We start from the raw sequence: 21488 nt of genomic DNA, 5'->3' as shown, positions 1-21488 counted from the left end.
ACTACAGATCCCTGCAGTGATTTGTCATCCATGGTATATCACACTACAAAATGACTGAATTCCCTCCTCTCTCAATTAAGATTGTCTGATAGGAAGTAAGCAATCCAACTTCACCAAGTTTTAACAATACATTAACATTCTGACTGATTATGTTTATTAACCCAAATCAATTGCTGGTACAATATAAGGCACTGAGACAGAATTAAAAGTTAGGCAACAATAGACCAGTCTTTCCTAAGAATCTGTCTACAGACTTGCTCCTTTGAGTCATTTGTATTAGTCATACCTTCTTCCAATATAATCCAATGTCCACGAGGCTCTAAATATTTTCAAAACAGGTTCTGAAGGTAGTGCACAAAGGATAATGCTGTGGAAAGATCTATAACAGCTTCTTGTCATGAAAATGAGAAATTTACAATTAAAAACTTAAAAAAATATTCAAAGTGAAAATTATATTTAAATAAATTAATCTGAATTTTACTTTTCTCTTCCCAATTAAATCAAATGAACTATATTCTCACAGCTTGATCTTGGGCTTAATGTCTAGACAATATTCTATTTTATATGTATCAAATGAAAGTGAAAAGTGAGAAGTCGCTCAGTTGTATCTGACCGTTTGCGACCCCATGGACCGTAGCCTGCCAGGCTCCTATGTCCATGGGATCCTCCAGGCAAGAATACTCAAGTGGGCTGCCATTCCCTTCTCCAGGGGATCTTCCCAACCCAGGGATCAAACCCAGGTCTCCTGCATTGCAGGAGGATTCTTTACTGTTTGAGCCACCAGGGCAGACCCACCATATGCATCATTAACTTGTTAAATACAAAGTCTGAGTCCAGAGTAGTTCTTTTGCAGATAATGCTGTCTTTTTCATCATGCTATTTCTCACACTCACAAGCACAGTGTTTAACACTTAGAAGGCACTCAACGAAATATATACATGTGGTATATTAAAACTCTTATGGGAATACAATCAGAATTTGTGCTGTACCAAACCAGTTTCATTAAAATGAACTGCCTGCCCAATGGTTTTTCCATAGAAAATCAAGGCCACCTAGGTCTTACTGAAAGGATGGCAACTCAACTGCTACATTCCAAAAGAACACTAAAGCTGCTTTACAGAAGCTCCTCTGAATCTGAACAGTTGTTGAGATCAAGTTGCAGCCTGGCCAGGCACAATCACTCACAGTTAGCAGAGCTCCTTAACGGCATTCCAAGTGAATTACTTCCCACCTCCAATTAATCTGCCAAAACAGTGATCTACCTTCTGGCACAGCTAACCCAGGGCCAATCCCTGAAAAAGCTACTTGAGGCTTGGCTCCTTTGCACTCTGGTGTCAGGTCACTAAAAATTCAAATCACCTGGAAATTCAAGTGAAATCAGGTCATAGGGCCAGTTTGGCATGGAGGAGAGTCCCAGACCTAGGGCTTCCTCAAATTGAGGGAGCTAGAACCTTCAGCTGTGAGCAGGCTCATGCTTCGGAACTGAAAAATTCCCAGAGCAACTCTCAATTCCACCTTCCCAAGATTTAAGAAGGAGCAGAGGATATTCCTTCCTCTGAAGCACATTATAGAAAATATAAATATAAACTATACCCTCCAGAAATATTCTTGTGATCAACCGGAAGGTTTTTAATTTTTTTTTTTAATGCTATCTAAAAGAAGTAGAGGAGTTAGCTTCTTGTTCCTATGCTGCTTTTGATAACCCCTCTCGTTTGGCCCTCTCCCCACTTATAAGGACTTCCTTGGCGGCTCAGACAGTAAAGAATCTGCCTGCAATACAGGAGACCTGGGTTCGATTCCTGGGTTGGGTTGGGAAGATCCCTTGGAGAAGGGAATGGCAATCCACTTCAGTATTCTTGCCTGGAAAATCCCATGGACTATATAGCCCACTACTGGTGGGCTACAGTCTATGGGGTCACAAAGAGTCAGACAAGACTGAGCAACTAATACTTTCACCTTCATCTTTTCAAGATACATAAAGCAAACCTAAAAATTCCTCTATGTCATATAGGCAAACTATGAAATCTTATCAAGGTCTGCTAATGAAGTCTCTCTGTGTCATCTTCACTCAAACCCAGTATACCAAGGGCCTCGGTTTGAATTACTCTCTCTTTAGGTCTTAAGGAGGATAAGCAAGTGCCACTATCCCTAGTGAATCCAAAATTTCTTTTTTATGCCTGCAACAAATCTCTAAGAAAAGTTGTGGGTAATATGATTTAATAGAATTTGGCCTGAAACTCCCTGGGATTCAGCTGTTCCACGCCTCTGTTCACAGAGACATAGAAGCCAACCAGAGGTAAACTCAATTCAGGCCCAGCCAGCTCTGCCACAGGTGAGCTCCATCTTTTAAAAAAAAAAAAAAAAAAAAAAAAAAAGGCGAACAGGATCATAACAAGCCAGAAAAGGGAAGATATTCAAATATGTCTTCACCTTAATGTCCTACGAATGGTACTAACACCAAACATACTGCATCTGGGACAGGATATTAATGTGTTTTCAGTCACTGAAAATCTACATTTCTGTCTACAATTTTTAGCCTAGTAAAACCCACACGCTGAGATCTGAATCTCCTTCTATCACAATCAACTCTTTTTTCTTTTCACTTAACAACTCAGTAAATGTTAAGAATATTCTGATGGCAAGGCTTCCAAGTACCTTAATTTTAAACATCTCAGTTTCTTTACTTTTTGACATGAATCAGGTCCATTTTTAGCTTTCAACAGCCAATGCATTCATTCTATCTGGCCCAACCCAAATAGCCTATAAACACAGACTAAGCTTCTCAAATTAAAGGATTTATAGAACTGGAAAGACGGTAGCTGACTGCATTACTACACTTGCATTTTTTTTCTTTCTTGTATTCAAAAGTCTAATTTTCACCAATTAAAAATAAACAAACTTTCAAGCAAATTCCTAACAGCCTAGTCATAGAGGAAATAAGTAATGGGCATTACAAAAAGATGGCTCCAGTTTCTCAAGTGTATAAGCACTTGCTTAGATTCTGTATTAAAAGCAAAAATGTCATACACATTAGATGAGAGCTGTTAGCACAAGCCAAGATTCAGTGTCTTATAGTTTCGTACTATTTGTGATGTTACTCTATTCTGCCAGGGCTTTCAAAGGCTAAAGCACGGTCGTTTCTCCTGACTATGGTACTCTTAAAATGTTTAAAAACAGAATTCTGTAAAATAAAATCTAAACAATCAGATGAACACAAAGTCTCAAGTTTCTTTGAACCTTGATTGATCATGTTAATTAAATCTTTCCTATCACGTGCTTTATTGACCCTTAGAATCATTATCTTTCAAGGCTACCCATTATGACACTAATCAGATATATTACATACTGTTATGTTGCCTTGAGTATGCAGGCTGAGAAAGCTACAGCTTTACAATTTGCTGGGTAATTTAGAAATCATTTTGACTTTTCCCCAAATTTCCTCAGTCAGGTTTCCTATGACACTAAATTATCTCCATTTTTTTCTCATTACAAATACCAGGACCATGTGGATACTGAATCAAATTATTATTTAATCCATTATATATGGCTTGGTGGCCATTAACAACTTCTCTAATTATGTTCCTTCACAAAGTAATGCTTTCTAGATACTTTACATGTAAACTTGCTTTGAGTTGGGATTCCTAATGGTTGACTTCAGTACAAATGTGATGTCAATAACATACAATAACATGTAAAATTAAAAACACTATATATGACATTAGGTTAAAGTAAATAATATGAACTAGTTTAATTAGCAGTTAACCTAGGCCATAGGTTCAAATTAACTAAATATAAGTTATAATAATTGATGTTAAGATGAGATAAAAATTCTAATATTCTTATAGATAAAGCCTAAGTTAACTACAAATAATTACAGAATTATCCTTTAAATAGCACAGGACTTAATAGACTATCCTGTTTACAATATTAACAAACATCACTACTGTATAAACTTCCAACTGCTTCACAGGAAATAAGAAATATATTTTTTAAAAGATCAGATGTCCCATTCCCTTCCTAAGAAATGATCTTAGTACCTTTACAATAGCTGACATCTTAGCCCTTCTAGCTTTCCCCAGCTGACCCCACACACTGAAGCACAGATACAAATGCCCAAAGAAAGAAGACCCACTGGGAAAAATTGCACTCTGCTCAGTTATGCATGCATCAGTGGACTTCACAGTAGATAAATACAACCCAGAGCAAGATTAACTGACACAATGAAGCAAAAAAGGGAAATTTGAGATTTAGCTACTTCATCTTAAACCTCTTTTTAAGTAAGGGTGGTTTGTTTCTACCTGAGCTTTCACACATACAAAAAAATATGCCCTCGAGGACTCAACCACATTTCTAATACTAATCATTTTTTAGATATTAAAAAAAAATCTTGATGTATAGTGCACTATATTTTATTATTATTTTAAAAGATCCACAAATATAGCCTTTGTTTTTCACAAATGACAAATTTTGACAACACAAAGGTGAGTTTTGGAAGATTTATTATTGGCTCTTTGTACAAATATTTAAAATAAGACTTCTATAAAAGCTTAGAAAACAATATGACAAATTATGTAAAATCTTTAAAAATCCAAGAAGTTAGAATTAGCCTACTAATTCTACTTTTTTTTTTTTTTTTTAATCAACTTCATTTCTAAGAACCCTCCCCAGTTCTCTCCTACATTTACCACAAGAGACTCTAGGCCAGAACTTCCTCCAAGGAGTTGTTTATCTAAAATATCTAACCCCAGGGATCACCAGAATAGCGTCTCCTAGATTCTCAAACTCTTCCTGTGGAGCCAGCTTCCTGTGACTAGTGAAAAAGTGAAAACTGCAGAAGAGTTTCCTAAGTAGGATTAGCATTTTAGAAGAGGAGGGAGTTTTTCTCATCTAATTGAGATTATAAATGGTACTCAATCCTTGAACCTCATTTCTGACTAACATAAAAAGTGAGGATAGCTCCAGTCACAAAATTTGTTGCATCTTTCTACTTTGCCTCTTTGGGAAAGGTGTCAAGGATCAGCTCTGGGTGAAGTTTATCACTAAGAAATTACCTTTCTGACTTTCTAATATTTTTCTTCTATGGATGCTACCTTCCTTCACCCCAAGCCCTTTTGCTAATATTTTTCTAAGTAAATATACAATTCTAAGATACAGATTACCTTGCTTCCTAAATATTCCCAAGTTGCTGACGTCCTCAAGAACACACATATGGCTTCTGGCCATTGATGTTTCCCACTCCCTCTTGCTCAAAGGTATAATAGTGCTGTGCAAACGAAGTGAAGAACAAATGTTGATGACTGTCTTTACTTGCTAATGTCACCTATGAGAGCTGTACAGTTTCCTAAAAATAAAAGTTAAAGAGACATTCCAGCCTTAGAAATACATTAATTTTCAGTGATAGGCCACAAGGGTGACTGTTTTGATCTAAATTTCCATTGTAAATGTTTCAAAAAAAATAATCTCTGCACATCCCTGACCATTCTCTTCCCTCCTGTATTTCCTAACATACTCTCCTATAATTTTTAATTTCCTTCAATTAATTTATTTATATATTCAGCTATCTATTTGCATACATATTTTTAAAAAGATTTTTTGAATGTGGACCATTTTAAAAAAGTTTACTGAATTTGTTACAGTATTGCTTCTGCTGTTTGTTTGAAATGAAGTGTTAGTTGCTCAGTCATGTTGGACTCTGCGACTCCATGGACTGCTCCATTAGGCTCCTCTGTCCATCGAGTTCTTCAGGCAAGAATACTGGAGTGGGTAGCCATTCCCTTCTGCAGGGGATCTTATGTTTTGGTTTTTTTTGGCCCTGAGGCATGTGAGATCTTAGCTCCCTGACTAGGGATCGAACCTGCACCCTCTGTACTGGAAGGTGAAATCTTAACCATTGGACCTCCAGGGAAGTCCCAAACAGTAAAGTTAAAACTTCTCTCTTGAGGGAACTATAGCTTTACACACAGGTGTAAGAAATAATGGAGAGATCTTGGGTCCCCTTTCACATATTTTCCTTTATCTTTTAGTATCACAACCAGGATACAAACATTGCTACAATCTACTGATCTTGTTCAGATTTCCCCAATTTTTAAAAAATCTATGTGCACACACAAATGTAGTTGGTTCTATATAATTCCACCACAGATGAAGGTTCAGATATTCATCACCGTATCATGATACAGAACAGTTCCATCAGCACAAAGATCCCTCCTGATGCCCTTTATAGTCACATCCTCCTGTCTCCCTAACCTCTGGCAACAATTTGTTCTTAATTCTGTAAGTCTACCATTTCAAGTGCAGTATCAGCAACTCAACGGACATGAGTTTGAGTAAACAGGAGTTGGTGATGGACAGGGAGGCCTGGCATGCTGCAGTCCATGGGGTCTCAGAGTCAGACACGACTGAATTGAACTGAACTGATATAGAAGGTGACATCTTTGATAAAGATGGAATCAAACAGTATGTAAGCTTTTGAGAGTAGTTTTTTTTTTTCCACTCAGCCTAACTCACTCAAGATCAATCTCAATTATTATACTGATAAGAATTTATTCCTTATTATTGCTGAATAGTATTCCATAGTACGAGTATACCACAGTTTGCTTAACCATCTACTGAGTGAGAGACATTTGGACTGTTTCCAGTTTTGGCTATTATGAATCAAAGTGCTATGAACTTTCATGTTCAAATTTTTATGGGAACTGAAATTTTCATTTCTCTGGGATGAGTGCAACTGCTGAGTTGTATGGTAATTGCATTTTAGTTATATGATGAATTAACTGTCAGAGTCTTCTAAAATGGCTGTATCATTTTAAATTCCCAATGAACATTTTTCTTTACATTCTTAGGTTAAATTCCTTACTGGTGGAGATATGTAGAGCCACAACGTATTTTTTAGTGAAAATTCATTTTCAGAAGTATATTTGGGGTACTGTTTTCTAAGTGATCATGATAAATTGAAAAGTTAAAAGCACACTGTATGAAGAAAACAGCGGGGAAATTCAGATGAGCTGCAATGTCCTAAAACTGTTCAGTATAGCAAGTGTGACCAAAGAGGTCAGAGACAGATTTTTTAAAAAGATGTAAACAGAAACAAAGGATACACATTATGACATTCAAATTAGGACTGTATGTATACATATATCCCTCCAATAACTCTAGGGAAAAGTAAATTACAAGCAGATACCTGCTACTATGCCTGTACTTGAAGATGTTTTCTAGTAACTTTGTAAAATACCTAAAGATAATACTTACAATTTTTTAGAAAACATCTGATTGAAATCTTACTGTAAAATAATTAAAACAAAAGTTTATGTTTAATGTGCTCCTATCTGTCTAAATATCCAGATGTGCATGTATGCATGCATGCACGTGCACATATACACACCAAGAGTAAAAACACTTGGTGCACTTAATCTTGTCATTAAAGAATGGCACAATTTAAATTCCTTGAAACCATTAGTATGTATGAAAGAAAAATAAAAAGTAGACGAGATTCATTGGTGTAACCATATTTCATGTCATGTAAACCTGAGAAACATTTATAAAAATGACCACATAATAGAACACCACATTTTCTTAAATCTTTCAGGTAAAAGAGAGCCTTAAATTGAATATGAATAGGATATCAAGTCAGAAATCTTCTCAAACACAAAACATTAAGCCCTGTATATGAAAAATTTTAAATATATATTTTATGTTGTCATGTTAGTCACTCCGTTGTGTCCAACTCTTTGCAACCCCATGGACAGTAGCCCACCAGGCTCCTCTGTCCATGGAATTCTCCAGGCAAGAGTGGATTGTCATTTCCTTTTCCAGGGGATCTTTCCGACCCAGGGACCAAACCTTTTTTTATATATCTTATATATTCTATAAACTGTAACAAAAATACATAATTTACAGAAAATGTTGAGATACAAGCTAGAGAATGTGGTAATCTTTTTATTGCATACATCTTTGGGGATGTCCCCCAGTTGGGAGTGCAGATTCTCACTGAGGCAACAGTACTATTCTGATGACTGTGCCATTCTCACCTTATCCTGTCATCATGGGTTCTTTCTACAGACCTTTCTCCACAGCGATTCTCTGAAGATTTCTCTCTGAAGAGCAGCCTCACTGCCACATCACCAAACTGCCTAATTTTTCCTTTTTCCTCTCCTAATGTGGTAGGTTCAATTCACTACAGCTACATTTTCATACTACTATTTTGAGAAACAGATTTTTTAAAATTTCCAGAAGTATAGAAAAGTAAGGGAGTAACAAGGTTTCAGATAAGGAAATCTGACATTTGCCTTAAAAAGCAACTTTTAATATCACATTTGAAGACAAAACAACAGGAAAACAACTCACCTAATGAGTAACTTACCATTCTGGATCGAGGCAATGAAGCCCTGGCATTTTATAGATAATTTACCACCACCACAACCCCCAATCACCATGTCTGATATTAAAAAAACAAAAACACATACAAAAAACCCAAAACAATCCTGGTTCATTCCACACAATTTCAAGTATATGATTTATTATCTTATCAAAAAATGAACAGTGTTGCTGTTTAAATTTTTTTTTTTTTGGCTAAATTACTTAGAACAAGATTGGCAAACGACAGCCAGCAGAGAAAATCCAGGCCACCAACTGTTATTTTTGCAGCTCATGAGCTAAAAATAGTTTCTCACATTTTTAAATGTTTATATAAGTACCTATATAGTATCACTGATTTTGCCTTCTGGGCTGTAAACACTATTTATTATATGTCTTCTTGAAAAAAAAAAAAAAGTTTGCTAACCCCTGATCTCAGGGATCAGTATAGAAAAATATGTAATAGAAATAAATAAAATTTATAACTATAAATAAAACTAATTGATTTAATTTGCTGTGAAGTGGCCTTGAACTCTACTCCCATTTAATTGTGACTCCCTAGAAATTTCATATAATCTGGGGAGTCTGACAACTCTCCAGAGGTATTCTCAAAGTGAAAAACAAGTATGCAACTTAAGAATGATTGTTACATACTTCATCACACTACACCATACATATGCCACTAGCCAAAAAATATTTTTAAGAGGACAGTATTTACTGAAAATATAGTAATATATACAAGAAAGCTCCCCCATACAGGTAGAACAGCAAATGCTGCTACTCTTAAAAACCTAAAATTCCAAGTAACAACACTACCAAAACAAATTCAAGCTGGAAGTCATAGAAAACGTGAGCTATGAAAAGCAAAATCTGAATTTTTTAAGAAAAAAAGAAATAACCTGAGATGTGCAGGTGATAACAAAAATAGTGGACACTAAAATTAAGCAAGTTTTTTGAGGGACTTTAACTAAAATGTGAGGCTTACTAAGTAGCAGTAACACAGTACAACAACTACTCAACTGAATGATAACTACCATAAATACCTCAAACGATTAACATTTCTGTAACTGAAACCAAAGCAATTCAGGATATGCTTTCAAATTTTTTAAAAATTCACTTTCATCTGGTAGCTGATTAAAGCTTCCATAAACACGGTGACCACTAACCAACGTAGGACTAAGCCTTCACTTTGAAAACTACCAGAATTTTCAAGGTATAAGGAGTACCAGGCATACCTCTTCCCTACTCCGAGTCCTTATGACAATCACATATCTTTCAACACTCCCAATTGAGAACCGTTGAGCTAGATGACCTGTAAGATCCATTCCAGAGCAAATATTCTATGAGAATTTTAGTTAATACTTAGTTAGCATTTATTTTTAACAAAATACTCAGAAAACCTATAGTAAATGATATAGATATTATTATAACCATAAGCAGTGAATCTGAAGCATTACCACATTGAAGACACAGTCTGATGCTGCTGCTCTAGGACTTTTCCTAATCAAAACAGTGTCACAAATACTCATGTGTGCCATGGTGTGGTTCTGAGATTATACACATCATGGAAGACTGTCAGGTTTACAAAAGTTCCTTAATAAAAAAGTATAATGCTTTTGTTCTCCAGTAACCAAGCAGCCACAGCCTCTTTCACCCACTGCACTAAAAGCAGAACTCAGAATATCCTCAGAATTCAGATTCACTCGTTGAGAATCAGACACAAACAACAGGAAGATTCAAGGAAGAATCATTTAACAGATCTATGCCACTGATCCACTATGAAATTCTGCAGATTAATGAAGATTACTGTTGACCACAGAGCACATACACACAAGTGATGATGAACAAATGAACTGGGTAAATAAATAAAAATAAAGGTGATCATCTTTATATAAGACAGTAGAGATACCATTTTGCAAGGTTGCAGAGTTGAGCCAACTCTGAGTTGTGGCCGGATGAAAATATTCACTAAAGACAGATAACTTAGAAAAAAAATACCAGTGAGATATGAGTCAATGGCATTGTTGGTCAATTTTTTGCTAAATAACCCATGAAAAGTGAAAGTGAAAGTGTTAATTGCTCAGTAGTGTTGACTCTGAGAACCCAGGGACTGTAGCCTCCCAGGCTCCTCTGTCCATGGGATTCTCCAGGCAAGAATACTGGAGGGGGTTGCCATGCCCTCCTCCAGGGGATCTTCCTGACCCAGAGGTACAAAGCAAAATACAAAAGAAATTCACTGAAAGCCGAAAACCATGCAAAAGACTGAAAATTCCATCAAGTATGACCCCATGGACTGTATAATCCAGGGAATTTTGCAGGCCAGAATACTGGAGTGAGTGGCCTTTCCCTTCTCCAGGGGATCTTTCCAACCCAGTGATAGAACCCAGATCTCCCACATTGCAGGTGGATTCTTTACCAGCTGAGCCACAAGGGAAGCCCAAAGAATCCTTTAAATAAACACAAAAGCCACTGATGGATTAAGACAAATGAATTAAGAGTCAATTAAAAACTGAAGGGAAAATTAACAAGATTCAAATGTGAAGTAAAAGACATTTTCTATATTACCATAAAATTTTTCTGAAGAAAAAAATACACTAAAAAGTTCAACAATTAATTCTTTGCTCACTTAAAATATAGTGGATAATATAAATTTTGCTTTATTAATATTACTTTCTAATTGAAGTTTTTGCTTTCAAAATAAAGTCCTAATCAAATATTTTCCCCTCTATCTTCTGAAATCTTGACATCTCTTTTCAGCAATTATTTATTTCTCTTATATACATCACTCCAGGACTAATTACTCATAGGTAAAAGGGACCTGGGTCTACACAGGAATACCCTTGAAACTCTGAAACCTTTTTCAATGTCAGGTACTAGTTTGGTCTCTCCTAGACTGGGCAAAAGGAGAAGACAATGGCAACCCACTCCAGTACTCTTGCCTGGAAAATCCCATGGACGGAGGAGCCTGGTAGGCTGCAGTCCATGGGGTCGATAAGAGTTGGACACAACTGAGCGACTTCACTTTGACTTTTCACTTTCATGCATTGGAAAAGGAAATGGCAACCCACTCCAGTGTCCTTGCCTGGAGAATTCCAGGGACGGTGGAGCCTGGTGGGCTGCAGTCTATGGGGTCACACAGAGTCAGACATGACTGAAGCAACTTAGCAGCAGCAGCAGCAGCAGCAGCAGACTGGGCAAAAAGGAAACCATTAGCTCATCTCAGGTTACAGGAATGGTTTCAGAAAGAACTGCTATCAAGTCATTTTAACTATGAAAAGAGGCTGCTTTTCAGACTGAGGATGCAGGGTAGGGGAATGAAAAGAAATTATTTCTGGAATAGAGTAGTTAGAAATAAAGTGCATATATGCACTGAAAGAAAACATCCCAAGCCACTAAGGATAAGGTAACCTATAATAGGGCTTCCCTGGTGGCTGACAGTAAAGAAACCTGCCTGCAAGGCAGAGACCTGGATTCAATCCCTGGGTCGGGAAGATCCTCTGGAGAAAGGAACGGCTACCCACTGCAGTAGTGCTCAGTCACGTCCAACTCTGCAACCCCATGGACTGTAGTCCACTAGGCTCCTTTGTCTGTCAGATTTTCCAGGCAAGGATATCGGAGTGGGTTACCACCAGGGGATCTTCCCGACCCAGGAATTGAACCCACATCTACTGCATTATCAGAAATGGCAACCCATTCCAGTATTCTTGCCGGGATCATCACATGGACAGAGGCTGGCAGGCTACAGTCCGTGGGGTCGGAGAGTCAGACGCAACTGTGCATGCATGCACACACACCTCTAACACAAGCTACAAATATGTCCCAGTGTGTCCTCCATGGAAAACTAGTTCCCCACAGGGTAATGATGCTTTTTTATTTTAAAAGACTTCTGTGCATCATCTGAATCTGGAATGTGATGGGCTGAACACAAATAAGCTACCCCGGTTTTCCCCAGTGTCTTTAATATTTCAAAGTACAATCTGAATCTCTAAGAGGGGACATGTGATATATTGCTTCCCAAAGTTATGTCGCTATGGAACTTTTCTTCATTATTACCTCTCAAAAGCTGTGTCTCCATACTTATAGTTCAGGAAAATGCTGAGCTAGTAAAACCCTGAAGGCATTACATAGAAAGAACTAATACTTTATATGCCTAATGTGCCTAATGGAAAGAATACTTGATTAGGAGTCAGAGGACATGGGTTTTGTTTTGCCACTTACTGACTCTATGTCCTCAGAGAAAAAAAACACAATTTTATTGCACCTTAGTTTTATCATTTGCACAAAACCAATTATAATTCTAGTTGTAGCCTTTTCCAGGGTTGAATAAAAGATATTACATAAGGTTATAGAAATAAAAAAATTCTAGAGCTACAGAAACTTTTTAGACTATCCAGCAAAACCTTATCTGAAAGATAAAGGTTATTTTTCAAGATATGAATTACAATCCAGATCTTTTAACTCTCAGTCCTGTACTTTTTCTATACTACCATATGTTGTTTCCGGTTTTAAGAGATAAAAATACTAACCAAGCATCTCTAGAGGCAAAACAGGCCTCAGAAAGGAACACAAAAGGTGTCAGAAAAAAGAAAAACAGAGGGTACTATCTTAAGTTTACCATTGACAACACATGCACATAGCGTCTAAAGTAAGTAAAGCTTTAATAGACATGGGGGATAGACAGGTAAGAGCAGTTTACAGTAACTTGGAAACCAAAGGGAGGCAATTTTATAAAGTAATTTGTCTCTATGTCCAATTAATAAAATGGCCCGACCATCACCAAAAATACATCTAATCAACAATAGGTAAAGGGAAGCAAGTATTAATGAAATCAATGAAGGGCCCAAGGGTAGAAAAATGGACCAAAGTTGGAAGAGGCTAGAAGTAAATAAGACAGTTTGGTGATACTACTGCAATTCACTGCTCTGCAGTTTTACTATAATACAGAAATGTTTGATGCTAATTACTTAGTGATATGCCAAAAGGATGTACTTATTTCACTTGAAACGTAAGAAAGAAACCCTTTTCCATACTGACAAATCAACAGGATAATTCTGGAATTCATTAAAAAGAAACACTAACTGATTCAACATAATAGCCTTCCTTCCTGTGTAAAATGCTTCAAAATATCTAAATGAATATAGAAGTGCATGTTTCTATGGCAAATTGTTCATTATTGAATCATTATCAACCCTTGTTAGAAAAAATTTCTCATTTTTGCAATGTACAAAATAATTAGTGTTTGAGAGCTTCATCATGAAAGATAGTAGCACTTTACAATCCACTATTTCTTCAGGCAAATGTGCTTATTATGGCTGAACATAATACGAAAAACAACATTCCCTAGATGTACAATTTCACTGCCCCCCACCCTCGCTTAAATGGTGTTTTTACATGTTGACAGCAATGATGAAATATGTTACTGCTTTCCAGTTAGTTGTAACTGTTTCTCAGCACTCATCATTCACAGAATCACTCTGAAGGTTTTACCTATTATGATGATTAGGTATCAACAGTTCCAAATGCTGCTAATACTGCCATATACATCTCAGTCCTGCTTTAACACTGCAGGTTTTCAGCCTGAAAACTCCCCTAAAATGATCAAATGGCTAACAAAGTGCATCTATCCACTGTAACTCTACTGAGTGCTACAGACCCACCTTCTAGGGTATTAGTTCAATTCAACTCACACCAAGTGGGATTAATTGCTACTGTTTGGAGCTGCTCCGCAATTTAAAGGACACTCATTTCCCAAAGCTAGCTATTGTCATGCAGATTGCTTGGACTCAACAGTTAGATATCTCATGTGATCATTTTTACTAAAAATAAAAGGAAGGAAGTGTAGTAAATCAGATATTGCCTAGATCACTGCAATTCTTTTGAACCTATCTGTCTAACCTTTTCAAGGTCATTCCCCCTTTCTTAAAAGTAAATTAACATTTTTAAGCTTAGATAGTTAAAATGTACAATGAAAATGTACCCTCACAATTTTAAGTCACCTTTGCTCAAAGCTACAATAACGAAGCAATTCTTCTAAAGAGTCAGCTTTGTAAGCTAAAAATGAAAGTAAGAACATTAATATAAAAAAGGGCAATTTCTGAGTTTTCACAATTCAGTTATACACTTAATTAAGAAAGCTTAGCTCAATGTAAAATTACAAAAACACTGCCTATAGTTTGGTCTACCATACGTACTATAAATTAAACACTACTTGGGGAAAAGATATACTACAAAAGGAAAGGAAACTATTTGGAGTATCACATCTATTTTACTTTGATAGCAAGTTCAATAAAAAATTTTAAAGACAGATTAGAAAGTTCTCCCTAGCCTAATGCAAGGATAATTATTTTGTTCTAAATTTAATTCTGATTTTTACCTAGATGATAATATATTTAATACCAGGATTCCCAGTTTCATTTATGGTTGAAACAAATTGTCATTCTGAATACAATTTTTACCACTGATTTTAGCCTTATGTCATACTCAATGACTCTGGCTTTAAAATGGTAACTGCCTTAGGCAAAATCCACATCCGAATCTGTCTCCACCATACTTTATGGAGGATAAGGGAAACAAACAAAGACTGCGAAAAATAAAACCATTTATAAAGAAATTGCCGACCACCAGGATTTTGGATTTGGGTAATCCACTTAGATTAGCATGGCTGTGTCTTAAAAGGACAATTCTAAGACCATAATATAGGTCACGTCCTTAAGAAATAGAATAAGTAATGAAATCAATGTCAATTACACAAACCTTCCATATTAACATGACGCCACTGACAACCAGTAAGACAGATTAAATAAAGCTTCTGTAATGTGCTTAGACCCAGCATAAACAAGATGGAAAAAATAATGTCATAAAACGGATTCTTTTGAATCAGGTTCTGCAGAAAGGTAAAATATCACTTAAAAAAAAGAGTGGCATCCAAACTCGGGGAAAAAATTGAGGGCTTCTCATTTCAGACTGAATAGCTATAAACTTTGATACGAGAGAGAGAGCGGAGGGAGTGAGAGGAAGGGAGGGCAGGTTTGCCGGGAGTAGGGGGAGATACAGAGAATGGTTAACGTTAAAGGTTATGCCAAAAATAATCAGTTTTAGGCGGTGGGTAATGTCGTTCAAAATGCAAATTTACTACAGAAAAAGAAAAAATTTTAAATCCCCAATATGAACCAAAGTGCTTAATACAAATGCTGCAATATTTAAATGTACTATTAAGTTTTTATCAAACTGTCAAAAGAAATATTGTCCAACATGAATAAAATTTGCCTAAAATCACTACTCCGTCATATTTTTATTTACCACACAAATACAACTGTTAAGACAAATAGTAAATTAAAAGCAAATGTCTCTGAAATGCTTCTCTGCCCAGAAGGTAGAAAATATATAAAGCTTGGTGTCACAGACACTGCCAACACTGACAGTTAAAACACTGCTGCTTCCTGTATTGATAGCAATGACAATAAAGCTCTAAGAGAAGGACCCACATTTCTGAACGCTTGCCCCGCAAACTTGGCTGAATAAAGAAAGCCCAGATGCTCCTAGAAACTTAGGAAGTTTCTTTTAGATACTTATGTGTCCTTCCTGGACAAGGGGATAAAAAAAAGTCTCTGATCCAAGAGGCTCTGTGAAGACTACTTGCAGAGAATCACCAACTTACCCATTAGATTTGAGTTCATGAAAGGTGTTGGGGACAAGCCTTCGTGGGCCCCTAAACGACTGTCATTCAAGTGATCACTGTAATGAGGGCTGTCTGTAAAACCCTAGAGGAAAAAAAAAAAAAACAAAAAAGACCGGAGTATTAAAAAGATTATTTGGCAGTCCTGCTAATTGAGCATAATGACACTCATCTAATTAATATACAGACTTACAAATGGTCATTCCTAACCAAGTTTCTGGTTCATTACTTGAAAAACTAAACAGAAGTGCTGCTTTTATTCTTTTTAAGATTTTAAAGTCAAAAAGTTCCTATATACAGTTTAAAGAAAATGAGCCCTATGATCTCTTCATATGCCCAAAAGTAAAATTCTAAATGGATGAACTAAGAACGTATACTTATGAGTTATAATAAACTAGAAAAACATTTATCCTCCTTTCTCTACTTCCATACACCCTATCAATAAAGGGTTGGGCAATTATAAGATTTACTTAAGATGTTAAAAATAATCAAAAATCAATATACTAGAAATGAATCCTTTTCTAAATGGCAAACAAATATTTAATAAAAGAAGATCTGCTTATATTCCCTTTTAATACTAGTATAATAACTATATATACTGAGCCATGTATACTCTTATACAAACTGAGCCATGTAAAATAGAAAACACAAAGATAGCTAATTTAAATTCTTAAGAATCTAAAAAATGAAACTGCAAACACCATGAAAACAATAAAGCTAGTGCTATTATTTCACAATGGCTGTTACTAAATTCATCCTTATAACTTAAAGCTTGCTTTTTAAAAGCAAAGGAGCCTAAAAGATACCAAAGTTTACAAATAAAGTAAGTGTTACAAAAGCTCAGTGTTGATTAAATAACTGTTCTGGTTCTCAGATTCTTATACATACCAAGTACAGCATCACCTCCAAAATCATACTTTCTATACAAGGTTTTGAACCCTACTTAAAGTGTAGGTGGTACCTACCCTTTTGCCAACTTAAAGTGATTTTAGTAAAGATGAGAAAATCGTACAAGAGGCCCAAACAAGAACAAAAACTCACTGCCTTGGCTCACAGAAGCAACCCAGAATCCCCTGGGACTATAAAATCATCAATCACTGAACATTTATCATTACCCAGACTGCAGGCTAACATTCAAGAAGACATTAATGGGGCTGAAAAAGGCCTCACTATCTTTGCAGGGAAGCTGTCAGTTCAACCAAAGGGCTAGGAATTGAGGGCTAAATAACTGTCAAGTCATTACAATTGCTTATGGATGCATGTCACAACTCCTTCTGCTATTCTGTTTAAAACTAATCTGCTGGGAGTGCTAACTCCCAAATGAATCTTTGTTTCATTTTTATCTACTTTAGAATCACTGATACACATGCGATAGGCATTCAAAAAGAATATTGGTGACATTTACAACTTGGTTATGACTACAAAGGTGTCCTCTGCTCACCACAACCAGAGTCCTGTCTGTCACAGCCACATGCAGCAGGAGCTATATACAAAACAGAATGGCTCCTGGCTAAGGTCACTTCTTGAAGTTTACTTTTGTTGCTCAAAATTAAACACTCTTGAAGTGCTAAGAAACATCCTACTATCTCACATTTATCTCAGTGTTTTCCTCTGCCACTCCCTCCCACTGTCATTCTTAGGTATAGAGTCAAATAAGACAATAACGCTTACAAAAAACTCACTGAAATATTGCTTATCATCATTAAGTAACCATTACTCTTGAAAAATGCGAAAAGAAATGCATTTCTAGGTCATCCATACTGTTCACACTTCATTTCAATGTTAAAGGATAAGATTAATTTTGTATATTTTCAGTTCTCTTCATTCTTGAAGTATAATAAAAAACTTTTCCCCTTAATGACTATAAAAATAAAAACATTTAAAAAATTTAAAACTCTAACGTACAAGTATATAATAAATCTAAGTTTCAGGGTATCATCAAATGACTTTTATACACATTAACTTTATACATCACATATACTGCAGTTAAGCAAAGACTCTAAACCATATTAATATATGTTCAGAAAACACAACAATTATTTTTCTATCAATCATAAATAAAAAAACAGTAAGTACTATCTATTATCCACGTGCACCCACATATAGCAGGGAACAGTACAGAAGTTACACAAGATTATATCTTAGTCCACTAATAAAATCTGAGACTGTCATATTCTACCACAGAGGATCTATACCTGTGTCATCATATATAAACAAGATTTGAATATAGGCCCTCAATATCTGTTTACTCATAAACATACACTATTAACCATAGTGTTAATAGTGAAATTTGATGGAAGTCATTTCGAATTTCAGTAAGTCATAATTTCATTCATATAAGACAAAAATTAAATAGAAATTTGAATATATTTTTTTACACCTCAAAGGTTCATCTTAGAGCATAGAATTTTTGAAAAGCCACAGCCTAGAAGAAAGGAATCTTCATCCATAGATGCAAAGCGATGATGGAGGATGGAACAATGAAACTGGACTTTAAATGTTTGTCAGTTTTAGATCGATGTATGCCAAGTGATAGCCACTCAGTTGTGTTAGACTCTGCAACCTCATGGACTGCAGCCTGCCAGGCTTCTCTGTCCGTGGAATTCTGCAGGCAAGAATACTGTAGTGGGTTGCCATTTCCTTCTCCAGGAATGTATGCCAGGACCTTACTTAAAAAACTTGGACTGGCTACTGTTTCAGACTATTCTTATCATTGCTTCCTCATAGTGGAAGTGATACCCACCCAGAAAATAACTTTTAAACAATTTACAAACAATTAAATAAGATCGGTTCCAGAAAATGAACATAGGTATTTCTCAGTCAGCATGTTAACTGTGTCAACTAGCTGGGTAATACCTACAACAGTGCTTTGCAAACCTCAATGTTCATATCCACTGACTAGTTTAGTTCATTTCAGTCACTCAGTTGGGTCCAACTCTGCCACCCCATGGACTGCAGCACACCAGGCTTTCCTGTCTGTTGCCAGCTCTCAGAGCTTGCTCAACCTCATGTCCATAGAGTCGGTGATGCCATCCAAGCACCTCATCCTCTGTCAGCCCCTTCTCCTCTTGCCTTCAATCTTTTTCAGCATCAGGGTTTTTTCCAATAAGTCAATTCTTCACATCAGGTGGCCAAAGTATTGGAGTTTCAGCTTCAGCATCAGTCCTTCCAGTGAATATTCAGGACTGATTTCCTTTAGGATGGACTGGCTGGGTCTCCTTGCAGTCCAAGGGACTCTCAAGAGTTCTCCAACACCACAGTTCAAAAGCATGAGTTCTCTGGCGCTCAGCTTTCTTTATGGTCCAACTCTTACATCTATACATGACTACTGGAAAAATCATAGCTTTGACTAGATGGACCTTTGTCAGCTAAGTAATGTCTCTGCTTTTTAATATACTGTCTAGGCTTGTCATAGTTTTTCTTCCAAGGAGCAAGTGTCTTTTTAATTTCATGGCTGCAGTCACCATCTGCAGTGATTCTGGAGCCCAAGAAAATAGAGTCTGTCACTGTTTCCACCACTATCTGCCATGAAGTGATGGGACCAGATGCCATGATCTTCTTTTTCTGAATGTTGAGTTTTAAGCCAGCTTTTTCACTCTCCTCTTCCAGTTTGATTCTGCATTTATAACCAATCGGTGATAGTTATGCTTACTTATCCATGCACCACACTTCTAGCAGCAAAAATCTAGACCATCTAGAAATAAAGATCTTTTTCATATATAGAAAGGAAAAATTCAAGTCTACAAAGGTGATAGCTGAGTTCCCCCCGCCCCAACTCCACCAATCAGAACTACATTAAAACATGCTAAGTTTCCAGGTAAGTAAAAATTAGGGGGAAATATCAAAGTTAACATAAAAATCTAAAGCAATTAGAGTAACATAATATTTTTATACATGTAGCTAAGTACTCATCCATTTAGTTTTCAGTAGAAGATAAATGTCAAACAGAGCTTTAATGAAAGAAATGAGCTGGTTAACCAAGAGTTTAAACAGCAGACCCCTTAAGTACCACATATAGTTAAACAAAAAGCATGGATGTCTATTAGGAGGAAGGGCAAAAGGTATAATGCTGAATGGAGTTGATAGAAAAGCAAGGAAGGAAGCAGAATAGCCAGAACATCAAAGGGCAGGAGAAAATGAGCAGAAGGTGATTGCCTAGAGGGAAAGGTTGGAGTAACAAGAAAGGAACAAAAGCCAAACAAGCAACTGTTAAAATGGAGCCCAAGGAGATCAGTCAAATGGTACTGAACAATGAATTCTTTTTCAATTATGGAATATAAAGTAAACCAGTGAGATCATTAAATATAGAACTTTCATGATGCGTATTTTTAACTGATAGAACATCACTGTGGTAACAAACGGGGGCCAAACCTGACCCCCTGGAGCTCCTAATTAAGATCCTAAATTCTGGGAAATGGTTTACCAGGAAAATAGATAATAATTTGATTAATAAAATGAGATTTTCATACATGAGATGATAAACACTACATTATGGAGGACCAAGCAGAACTATCAGAATCATCTATCATACTAGCTTTTTGGCCAAAGTATGCTACTAACCACAAAAATATTTCCCAACACACCTTAAAAAACGGTTTCTGCCTTAAAATAAAAATGGAAAGCACTCAAAAGATAAATCACTGATAAAATCAGTTGATACACAGAGTTTACAAAAACTGTTCATTCTGTATTTAATATCTAAATTATAATTTAATTTCCAATTTTTAAATACTCCCATCTATGAATGAATAACACTTCATAAAAGGTTTAATATTATGAAGTATATTCTACAAAATATTTCACACTTTTCTCTATGTTCATTTATGGTACAGAATTTAGAAACTTTAATCCTTGCCACAATAAGACAACAATCAATTAAAGCTGCTATCCTTTTTAAACTAATTTAAACAGCACATAAGCAAACCAATCTTTTGTTCTATAGAAACAAAACAGGGCTTCCCTGGTGACTCAGTAGTGAAGAATCCACTAGCTAATGCAGCAGACATGGGTTCAATCCCCAATCCGGGAAGATCTCACATATCACAGAGCAAAGTAAGCCCGTGTGCCACAACTATTGAGCCTGTGCTCTTGAGCGCAGGAGCTACAACTACTGAGCCTATGCACCACAACTACCAAAGCCCATGAACCCCAGAGCCTATGCTCTGCAACAAGAGAAGCTACCACAATGAGAAGTCCAAGCACCACAACTAGAGAGTAGGCCCTGCTCACCACAACTAGAGATGAGCCCACGCAGCAACAAAGACCCAGCACAGCCATAAATAATAAACAAATTGATTAAAAAACAAAGCAGCTAGTGCTATTTACACAATACTGATCTACTGTCCTCTGTCTCCTCAAAAATACAAGAACTTTTTTTGCTGCCTAATGTTTTAAATAGCTCTTTTAAAAATTTTATTTCATTCAACCAGTAAATATGGCATAATCATCAGAGAACTCTCCC

The 21488-nt window shown here is 36.3% G+C and overlaps 1 protein-coding gene across 7 annotated transcripts in view; it reads right to left on the bottom strand.

Annotated features, from left to right (window-relative positions):
- The window catches only part of TCF12 (transcription factor 12), a 392641-nt gene that overhangs the window by 185738 nt on the left and 185415 nt on the right, over positions 1-21488 (bottom strand). For all 7 annotated transcript variants that reach the window (XM_025295665.3, XM_025295667.3, XM_025295663.3 and 4 more), the window contains one exon: positions 16010-16112. In XM_025295665.3, coding sequence (XP_025151450.1) covers positions 16010-16112 — 103 coding nt within the window. The remainder of the gene's footprint in view (positions 1-16009; positions 16113-21488) is intronic.

The sequence above is a fragment of the Bubalus bubalis genome, chromosome 11 (assembly GCF_019923935.1).
Source record: "Bubalus bubalis isolate 160015118507 breed Murrah chromosome 11, NDDB_SH_1, whole genome shotgun sequence".
NCBI classification, from domain to species: domain Eukaryota; kingdom Metazoa; phylum Chordata; class Mammalia; order Artiodactyla; family Bovidae; genus Bubalus; species Bubalus bubalis.
This window is presented reverse-complemented; position numbering and strand designations above follow the sequence as displayed.